An 11,224-nucleotide genomic window follows, 5' to 3' on the forward strand; every position below is an offset into this window, starting at 1 on the left:
TAATTTCATGGTCATTATGAGACACTCTGTATGCAGAACTGCAGGCAGCCAAATAACCAGGGCATTGTTTCCTCAAAATACTTTCTCCTTGCTGTAGAAACTAGCCCCCAAATGTGACAGAATTACTAGGAGGGTGCTGGGTCTGACTCAACCCATTCAGTCTTTCCCCTACTGTCTCTAATATGGTTATACTCCCTTTAGAACTTGCTTCTAAATAAAAAGTACCACACTGTAAATCACCCAACTCTGCCCTTACCAAAACACACACAAGCTAAATTAATTAGAGCAAGCTCTCCTTCACCCATCACAATTACCTGAGAACATAAACACAAAGAAACCTCACAGCCAAAGTCTGCATTCTTTGGCTCATCAGAAGGGTGCATTGTGAAGGCTGATTAACATGCATATAGCACATACACACAATCAAAGCTAAAATAAACTTTTAAACCCGGGCTGTCTCTTTTCAGGAAGGGAAAGGGGGAGGGCATTGCATTTGCCAAGCTTAAAATTCACGATGCAACTCTGCAATGAATGGAAACAAAGTTTGCCTGTAGCTGCCTTAAAAGAAACAAAACCAAAGAGAAACCACAAAACCTCCAAAAGGATTTTTTTTTAAATTTCCAAAATGTGTCTTAGAAACCTTAGACCGAGTCTCAGGCATTTTCAAATGAATTTTAAATGAGTGAGAAGGGTGCTAGGGAAATAGATAAAAGCGTCATCAACTTCAGAGACCATAATCTGTGGAACAATAAACCACATTTCTATCTCTCTTTTTTTGGAGGGGGGATTAAAAACAAGTTTTTTTCTGAAATTGTAAAGAACAAACATATAATCAGAAAAAAAAGACCCCCAAAGCCATAAGAACATAAGCATCTGTTAAAAAACATACATATTCAAGTAAATTAAGGTTACAAATCTAATCACTCAAAAGTCATGGAATGCAAATAATAGACTTGAACACACAACTTTAATTCTGCTCCCTCCAAAGGATGTACTGAGATAAAAGCTTCAGTTCTAAGTCTCAGAAGGATAGCTGTGTTAGTCTGTAAGGCTGTATCTACACTGCAGGATTTTTGCCAAAGAAGCTTTTTGCAGAAGAGATCTTCCACAAAAACTTCTTGTGCAAAAGCGCGTCCACACCTCAAAGTGCATTGCTTTTGCAATGTGCTTTTGCGCAAGAGAGTGTTCACACTACATGGACGCTCTTGTATGAGAAAGCTCTGATGGCCATTCACAGAATGGCCATCAGAGAACCTGTGCTTTTTCGGATAGGCTCTATTTGTACAAGAAATACCTGCAGCGTGTCCACACTTGCCTTTTTGCACAACAGCTGTAGTGAAAAAAGAGTTATGTCTCGTAAAAGGAGGTTTAACCACACTGCCAAAAACCCTCTGTTCTGCCATTGTTCTGTTGATTTACTTGTGCAAAAGCACATTTGCGGCTACGTCTACACTGGCCCCTTCTTCGGAAGGGGCATGCTAATTTTGAAAGTGGGAATAGGGAAATCCGCGGGGGATTTAAATATCCCCCGCGAGATTTAAATAAAGATGTCTGCCGCTTTTTTCCGGCTTGGGGAAAAGCTGGAAAAAAGCGTTTAGACTGGCCCGATCCTCCGGAATAAAGCCCTATTCTGGAGGATCTCTTATTCCTACTTCAAAGTACTTCCTACTTCAAAGAGATCCTCCGGAATAGGGCTTTATTCCGGAGGATCGGGCCAGTCTAGACGCTTTTTTCCGGCTTTTCCCCAAGCCGGAAAAAAAGCGGCGGACATGTTTATTTAAATCCCGCGGGGGATATTTAAATCCCCCGGATTTCCCTATTCCCACTTTCAAAATTAGCATGCCCCTTCCAAAGAAGGGGCCAGTGTAGACGTAGCCTTGAGGTGTGGACGTGCCGCAGGTTTTTGTGCAAAAATGGCTGTTTTGCGCAAAAACCTTGCAGACGTGCCTAACTGAAAGAAATTAAAAAAACACAATGAATAGTCCTGTAGCACCTTAGAGACTAACAAAAAATGTAGATAGTGTCATGAGCTCTTGTGGGCACACCCCACTTCTTCAGATGACTCCCTGGGTGGATTTAAGGTGCTACAGGACCATTCTTTGTTTTTTAAGTCTTTCAACACTAAGAACACTTACACATGTGCTTCACATTGAGTATACTGGCAGTCCCATTGACAGGATGCACTATATTTATTTTCATTTTTAGATGCTTAAGCTAATGTTTCATCACAATTTCCTGTACAACATTACTGATGTCAACGTCAGGTGCTAGAACCCTTAGTAACTTAAATAATTCTCATGTAAGTGATCCTTGATGAAGTGAACTGGATTACTGTGTGGGGAGCTTGTATTACATGAAGACTGGAGGTTCTATGTGCTACCATAACACAATAATAATGATCAGGTCATTGCACACCTGAATCCCCATAATTAGAACCCTGCAAATCCACAGATATCCACTTTATATCCATGGGTATTCACATCTGTATATGTCAATGTAGATATCTGCAGCTCATTTTTGCGGATGGAGGTGTGGATGCAGATACAAATTTTGTATCCATGCAGGGCTCCACCCATTGTTTCCCCAGCATATTGTCATTTGCACTTGTGCAAAATTACTTGATTGCATTGTGCGTTCACTTTGGATTGGTGCAAATGATGACACAAATTGCAACCTCTGATGGATAAATTTTCCTCTATATTAGGTACACCATTGTTTACTATGTGATTGTATAGTGCTTAGCACAAAAACATCCTGATCTATTTGTGACTTACTGGTGTAGGGTAATATAAGTGATAATTATTAATTTCAACTCACAGCTGCTGTTTATTAAAGGGAGATATGTTCCCCATCTGGAGATAGAGTATTCTCTGAACAGCTTTTGATCCTAATTATTCAAAGTAGTTGTAGTATAAGCATATACTGTATTGTACTATATCTTAATTGCAGTGTAGAAAATTTATTTTTTCATATAACAACTTTATAAAGAGATTTAAAACTGAAATGTTTCCAAGCACTGGAAGTACTTTCTTAAATGTAATGTGAACCTAATTTCACTACTATAAGAATGTCTACTGAATTTACTTCTACTCACTTAGGTCCAAATCCTCAAGCACAGATTCAGCCAGATTCAGCATTCAAATTCAGTGGCCATTTTTGGCCTACAAGCCAAACATTTGGCCTACAAATACATAATGCCATATGAATACTCCTTTGTAGGATGAATATTTAACAGAAGATGGGGAGCTATGTCTAGACTGCAGGTTTCTTTCAGAAGAAGCTTTTTGGGAAGAGATCTTCTGAAAGAGAGCATCTATATAGCAAAAGTGCATAGAAAAAGAGATTTGCTTTTTCAGAAGATAGCATCCACACTGAATGGATGCCATCTTGCATTTAAGCTGTGATTACTATGGACGGAGTGGCCACCAGAGCACCTGTGCTTTTTCCTCTTTCCTCTTCTTTCGAAAAAAATTCCTCTTCCCTGTTCACACACGCCTTTTTCCAAAAGAGATCTTTTGGAAAAAGGCTTCTTCCTCATTTAAAGAGGTTTACCAATGTCGGAAAAACTCCTCTGTTCTTTTGATTTTTTTTTGAAAGAACGTGATTGCAGTATGGACGTAAGCAAAGTTTTGCCAAGAAAACTCTGCAGTGTAGACATATCCTGATAGAAAATCTGTTTTTATAGCTAGGTTCTGGAGTCATGCAGCATGATTAGAGTTCTAAAGTGCTACTGCAATACAAACCATAAATAATGAAACCATATATGAACAATATGCAATTAATTTTTTCAGCATGGTAATGTCAAGGAGCCCTAGGCATAGACCAAGACTTCATACTTCAATAACTCTCTCCATAACCCATCTTTCCTCCACTCTCTGCCTCCCCCAAGTCATAGCACTGCAGGGAGCACATACGAAGTCTACAATAACACAATCTTTCCACAGCAAATAAGGCTTGCCTAGCCCAAACAATGGAACCCAGTACTGAATTCCATCAATCCAACTCTGGCAAACAACTTGGAAACAAGGTAAGTCCTTCACCATGCTAGGAATGGCAACAACAACAGTAAGTTTGGGCTAGTAAGGAAAGCATTGTTCACAGTTTTACATGGAAGGTGCTTAGGCGCTACAGTGATACATAGCAGAACAAATCTCAAAAAAGATGAGTATCCTCCAGTGAAATCATCTCTCATGTGCCTAACTCTAAGGGCCATTCATTCAAGCATCCCAACTCAGTTGTTGTGATGGCATATGGAAAAAGCTCTATGATACAGCTAGAAACCAAAACACACACAGCATCAGAGTAAATCCCATAGAGGTCCATGTAAAAGCTTTGATAAATTTTAGCGGGCTTCATGCTTACAGTGTAAAGTCAGTACCTGAATTACCACTGGAAACCAATGCAGTTGTCAAGCAGGTGCAATATGTTTCCTGTATCTAATACTGGAAAACAGGCAGCAGAATTTTGCATCAGTTTTCACTTGTTCTGAGTGGCCTCTAAGTGTAGCACCATAGCCCACATTGTAGTAACCCCGTCTGGAAAACGAAGGCAAGGGTTAGTATGGCAAAGTTTATATCTGACAAAAGTCTGAAGTATACATATACATGTTAATAAGTACGTTGTCACCTTTAATTCTATCAGAAAATGAGGTGCCAGTAAGATCCCTCCCCCAAATTGTGAATCTGTTGGAGAAGGGGGCCATACTAATAATTGGAACAGAACCATGCCTGCTGTCTCTTCTGGATTCTCCTCCCAAAGAACTAGCATCCTCTATGTTTGCTGTACTAAATGTGTATCATACTTGACAAAAGCTGCTACAGTGTATCTAATAAATTCACAGATAAATGATGAAACATGTTTTTTAACATGGATCTTAATTTGGGCTCTCTCCACCCAGGGCAGCCAATGTATAGAAGTCAAAAGCTATAAACTAGCTTTGTGGCCTGTGAGATGGGAGTCTAGTGCTCACATCTGTATTAAGCAAAATATTCTGGTGATATCACTAAAAGGGAAGCAGACAGTAAGATTATTGTAAAATGGAATAAAGTTACTCATCTAGTTTTCTTATTGAGCATATTCTACTTATTTAAAATGCATTCTTCTCAACCAGTAGAAGCTAGCATTGGGAAAATGTGTTTAAGTACTATTTTTAATCCAGAACAGATGAGTTTTTCTATAAAAATCACTTACTGCATTACATTGTATTAGCACACTAATTTTAACACTTTTTGAATTCTTCCCTTTTAAGCTCATATTCTTTAGACACTGCAGGAAATAATCTTTCTGAAATTTGCCAAGCTGCCAATGTTGGCACTTGGACTGAGGCTACTGGTTTTTACTTTAGTTAAACTAACAATATTGTTTTGAGAGGAAGTGTGTGAATATTCGGGAAAATGGAAGAGAGAGATGGGGAAGGGAAGTCATTGCTTCCTGCTCTGAAGGCTTTCCCTGTCATTCAAGGTACTATAATTCCAGTATTTGCAGACTAGGATTAATCATACCACATTTCTTGCCAATGCCATTTGATTTCCCTTTCATTTCAGGGCCCAATCCAAAATCACCTATCCATTCCATCTTCTTGCTCCAACATAGCCCATGAAGCTTCTTTCATGTGTAGGCTTTTCCTTTGATGTATGACTCAATCATCTTAATTTATCCTCAGATTTATGAAGTAGGGCAGTTTCTATTTAACTCTCTCTCTCTTTCTCTCTCTCTCTCTCTGAACAGAAGCACAGAGAGATTAAGTGATTTCCCCAAGGTTGAAGGCTATATCTAGACTACTGGCCTCTTTTGGAAGAAGCTTTTCTGGAAAAGATCTTCCAAAAAATCTTCCGAAAGAGAGCATCCACACTGCGAAAGCGCATCAAAAAAGCGATCTGCTTTTTTGACAGATAGCATCCAGTCAGTGTGGATGCTATCTCACATGTAAAATGTGATTACTATGGGCAGAATGGCCACCAGGGCACTTCTGCTTTTTCCTTTTCCCTCTTCTTGCAAAAGAACTCCCTCTTCCCCATCCACACACGCTTTTTCCGAAAGAGCTCTTTCAGAAAAAGGCTTCTTCCTCGTAGAAAGAGGATTACCAACACTGTAAAAACCCTTCTGTTCTTTCGATTTACTTTTGTAAGAACACGATTGCAGTGTGGATGTTACTCAAGTTTTGTCAGAAAAATTGCAGTTTTTCTGACAAAACTCGGTAGTGTAGACATATCCCCAGTCTGTGAGAGAGCTGGAAATGGAACTACAATCTCCTCTCTTCCAATCCAGTTCCTTAAACATAAGATTATTGTCTGTGCTATAGACTACTTGCCTTGTCTTCTCTTTCTCTACACAATCTTGACACAGATAAAACAAAAGGACTATGCAGAACTTTAAAGACTAACAAGATGGTTTATTAGGTGATGAGCTTTTGTGGGCCAGACCCACTTCCTCAGATCAAATTCTGGAAGAGTATTGGCAAGACCATATATACCAAAGGAATACAACGAAAAAAAAAGTGAACACATTATAAAATTGACAAATCAGATTTAGAACAGAACAGGGGTGGGTAGGGAGGAGGGCTAGAATCTATGAGATAATGATACTAGGGGTGATAATTGGGGAAGATAGTGATAATTGACACAGATAGTGAACCTGAAAATGCTTTTTCTTTAGCTCTATTGTATCAGCTCCACCTTTTAATTTCAGCTCTCTGAAATCATCTTTTCCCTCCTGCCCCTATCCTCCAAGCACTTAACTTGTAGTCAAAAGAGACTACTGGAAGGTTTGATTTTAAACAAGTTCACTGGTCTTTGCACTGGCAGGGACTTCATTTTTCTCTCCCCACACTGTTTATTTCTGCAAAATGTGTCTTGTTAGAGATGCACTTTATTATACAACATATGAGTTCAGAATGTAATTTGTGGCTATAACTGCCATACAGTCAATGTCTTAAGTATAAAAATATATTTTATTGTACATTTTTAATACTGCAAAACATTTTGAGAGATGCATTTTGTTATAATTACTGTACCGTAACTATAGCTATAACTTTACAAAGGTTATGGACGCTTTATGAATACAAAAGGTTCTATTGTATCATTTAAATCCATCTGCCTGCCAAGTATATTGGGAACATATAGTTGATTCAAAAGAAACACTTATTAAACAGATACAGGTAGCAAATGCAGTGATCGAGGCTGAGTTGCAAACAGTGTTGCCAGTTCTCACGATTTTATTTCACGTCTACCAACGCTTGGATTTTTTTTTAAGATCTAGACTTAAAGAATGAGAATCCCAAGGTTCATTAAAAATGTTTTCTAGCCTTCATGGTTGCAAAGAAAAGCTTGAACACGAAATGTGTGCGCTGAAGACCTCAGAAACCAAAAAGTATTTTAAATCATTTATTGTGATTTTCAGTGTAATAATATCATTACCTGGGGGCTGATGTATGATTGTCCATTGCTTATGTGTGGCAATACAGTCCAACTTCCGTGACCACTTCTTTTTCCTCATATATTTTTCAAATTTCTTTTGAGCTGACATTTCCATGTTTGGTCTCAGGTCAAAGGTGATATTTGAGTAGAAAGTTTGTATAGGACAATTAGTCAGGTAAGGTGTTACAGACAGTATTGGTTATTCTGCAAACATGGCTATGCAAAATAATTTTATATTGTAACGTTTACGTCTACACATTTCGTGGGGAGGGGAAATTATTATGCAACTGCTGCAAGTGTGTACTGGAAAAACAACATTGCTTTGAATATCTAAAATAATGTTGTGGTGTGTTCGGTGCATATCTGTGGCTCAGCAGCGTGTCTGGCAAGGAGGGTGAGAGATTTAGTGCTAAACAGTCCTGAGGTTTACAGTGCAGGAGGAGTGGGTAGGGGGGAACGGAACGGGTCCCTTTATGTGCGGGGTGAAATTGAGAATGAGGGAAGGTCTTCTCCTGTTTCTCTCTGGGGAAGATAGTATGGCAGGAAAAGTACACTCCCCTTAGTGCAAGCGTGCAGGAGCAGAAGGAAAGGAAGGTCTCCCTCTATGCCTGTTGCTTACAGATGCAAGAGCGAGAGCCTTCTTAGGCCCCAAGCAGGCTGCATTGGGATGCAAATAAGGCAGAGCGCGTGCTCCTCTCTGGGGGGAGGGATTGTTTATGGAACCTCCGCCGGGAGCCACGCGCCAGGCGTACGAAGCTGCCAAGCGAATTCCCCATTGGGTGGGAGGAGGCTCCGGAGCAGTGCGGGGGCGGGTGGGGAAGAGGGGGGGGGGGGGCTGTTGTGTGTGTGGCGCGCGGTGCGTCGCGTGCTGCTCCCGGGGGCTCGCGAGCGGCGGCAGCAGCAGCGCGTGTTGATAAGGGGCAGCGCTGGGAGGAACCTGCTGCAGAGGCGCACTGACAGCGCGCAAGGGAGCACGGCTGGAAAGAAGGGGAGGGGGCAGGCTACGGAAGCAGCGGCCGCCGGGGTTGGGACTGAGCGAGGCAGCCGCGGCTCCACGCGCTGGGCACGCTCCCACTGTTTGCAATTAAAGGGGAGGGGGAAATATTTGGCAGGGTTTTTTTTACCCCCCAAAACCTGTTTTTGCAAGTCCCCCCCCCCTTGCAAACTTTCTCCCACTTGCAGCCCCGCCCCGGTCACCTGCCTCCGGAGGCTGAGGCAGGGTAGATGCCCCGAGATGAACGGCGGGCCAGTAGCAGCTGCCATGCACCAGCCATCCCCGCCTTGCACAAGTTTTCCCTTGCACGGATGCGGCGCCGGCTCCTTGGGGATGAAGTTCCAGCCGATGCCAGGTGCAGCAGCCTCCTGCTCGGTGCAGCCGCCGCCGGGGGCCGCTAAGAGCCCGGCGCAGAACCGCAGCGGCCCCTCCGCGACGCGCTGCAAAGGCTCCAAGCGGCGCTCCGGCTCGCCCGAGCTCCTGCGCTGCAAGAGGCGCCTGGCTTTCCCGGGGCTGGCTGGGCAACCCCCGCACCCGGCGGGGGGAGCCGCAGCGGTGGCCCGGCGCAACGAGCGCGAGAGGAACCGGGTGAAGCTGGTCAACCAGGGCTTCCAGACCTTGCGCCAGCACGTGCCCAACGGCGCCGCCAGCAAGAAGATGAGCAAGGTGGAGACGCTGCGCTCGGCTGTGGAGTACATCCGAGCCCTGCAGCAGCTGCTGGACGAACACGATGCCGTCAGCGCCGCCTTCCACGACGGCCTCCTGCCCCCAACGCGGGCAGCCCCCGGCGGCTGCTCCTACTCCTCCGCGTCGCCCTCTTTCGCCTCCTCCTCCTCCTCCTCCGGCGGCCGGGAGGGCAGCTCCGTGCCGGGATCCCCGCACTCGGCCTATTCCTCGGACGAGAGCGGCTACGAGGGGGCGCTGAGCCCCGAGGAGCGGGAGCTGCTGGATTTCACCAGCTGGATCGGGAGCTACTGACCGCCGCGTGCCCTCCCCGCAGGTAAAGCGGCCGGCGTGTGACCTTCCGTGCAACCCCCCCCCCCCATCCTTCCCCGTGCGTGCAGTAGGGGCAGTGACGCTGCAAACAGCTTGTGGCTGCCGAGCTCGCGTGCCCGAGTCGGTTGCACTGGCCCCGGGAGCTGTGGGGTTGCATGCCCCCCTCCTCCTCCCCCAAAACCAGTTTAATCGCAAACGTGAATGGACTTGGCCTTTAAGCCAGCTCGTAAATACGCAGCCGGGGGGAAACGTGTGGGTCAAGTTGAAGCACATGCTGCCCGTGAGTTCGGTTGCAAGAAACTTTCCCCAAACTTTTAGGTCCCCGGTGAGTCCCAAGTGGAAATAGCTGCAACCTATAGGTTGTGAAGATGGGGGGGGGGGGGGAAGTGAAGTAGAGAATAAAAACGTTCAGATTTGGGTGGCAAGCATCCAAAATAAACGAGGAACCGGAATTTATAGCAGTCGCTTTCTGAGGGAAGGGTGGAGTGGAAAGGTTACATTGGCCATGTGGGGCAAGTTCTACTTGTACTTGATAAAGGCACTAAATCACTGGCACATGGCTTTGGAAGAGATGTAAACTACACGGACATTAACGAGAGTAGAAACCGGGCCAGCGAGGAAGCTGTGCATCTCTCCCAGGAGTGGGGCAGAGGCTTGCTAGTCACATGCTGCAGTGCTAATGGCCTTTTCTCTTTTTCTTTGTAGCAGCCTTGAAAGCAGAGATGTGCAGGACCTCAGTACCTCATTGTCCTTGATGCCTAGTATGATGCAGAAGAGTAAAATGGACTCTTTTTTTACATGTGTTCTACCTTCAAGGAGCCCTATTACCAAGGTCTTTAGGGACTGGGCTTACCTATCTACCTATCAGGGTTCTTACTCCGAACAAAAGACTATGGCTCTTGATTTTTTTTTTTTTTGTGAAAGTGCAATTATGTAAATAGGTTATAGGGACCAGTATCTTTAACTGCTGTTGTACAGGAGTTTATGGTACCCTCCAAGGCTTTAATTGCCAATGAAATGATTTGGTATACTCATGTTTCAAGGGATAGGTTGAAATCTACCAGGCTTCCAATTTTTACCATACACGTGCTTTTTTTTTTTTTTTTTGTATTTGGGAGGGGATGAAAAATTAACACTTGATGCTTCCTTTTTTCTGAAGGGGGAGGGAATTTTTGTAATGTCAAAGATTCTATTTTATGTGTAACTTGAACTGCCTATGGGAACACTATCAATATGAAGACTTATTTTTGTACAAGAAACTTTAGAAAAGGGGACAGGGAGGAGGAATTATTTTAGTAAATCCTATCCTCTTGTTCCTTAACACTGCCAGCTAGAATGTTTTGAGAACTTACACAGTTTAGATAATATTTTTTTCCAACACTTTACTAAGGACTGTAAAAATGTATGTTTTGTCTTAAATGTGGTGTCCAAAGTCTTGTCAGGTGTGAAGGTTCACTTATCTGAAAACTGAAGTTTAATGTTTTGAAGGCATTTTATATGCACTCGCAAGGGTTTCTTAAGTGTGTACATAAGCAGTTTTTAAAGAGTATTTTATGTAAATTGACTTTATAAATAAAATCTATTTATAAATGGCTTCTGTAGTTTCAAGATGCACATTTCAACCATGTCTACTTCCCATTTTGCCTGAGGGAGGGCTGTAGACATGGTGAAAACAGTTAATCATGAGGACACTTGTATAGTAGCAAATAATTATATATGGGGCAGTATTGTGCATGCAGAAGGGAAATGAGGGTAAAACAAGCAGCTTCTCCATTCATTTGCCCACACTGACCAGTCCTTATGCCCAGCTGAGTGCAAC

At 43.3% G+C, this 11,224-nt stretch overlaps 1 protein-coding gene across 2 annotated transcripts; it reads left to right on the forward strand.

The window, feature by feature from the left end:
- Window positions 1-8,283: 8,283 nt before the first annotated feature.
- On the forward strand, window positions 8,284-10,998 carry ASCL2 (achaete-scute family bHLH transcription factor 2). 2 transcript variants are annotated; one of them, XM_075928149.2, is made up of 2 exons: window positions 8,284-9,409; window positions 10,114-10,998. In XM_075928149.2, exon 1 carries the CDS (start codon window positions 8,650-8,652, stop codon window positions 9,385-9,387), a length of 738 nt encoding a protein of 245 aa, XP_075784264.2. In that variant the 5' UTR covers window positions 8,284-8,649; the 3' UTR covers window positions 9,388-9,409; window positions 10,114-10,998. The 2 variants fall into 2 exon arrangements, with proteins under 2 accessions (XP_075784264.2, XP_075784263.2); XM_075928148.2 differs by having other exon boundaries at window positions 8,285-9,409; window positions 10,111-10,998.
- The last annotated feature ends 226 nt before the right edge of the window (window positions 10,999-11,224 follow it).

Source organism: Pelodiscus sinensis, chromosome 5 (genome assembly GCF_052426305.1).
Source record: "Pelodiscus sinensis isolate ZL-2025 chromosome 5, ASM5242630v1, whole genome shotgun sequence".
NCBI lineage: Eukaryota > Metazoa > Chordata > Testudines > Trionychidae > Pelodiscus > Pelodiscus sinensis.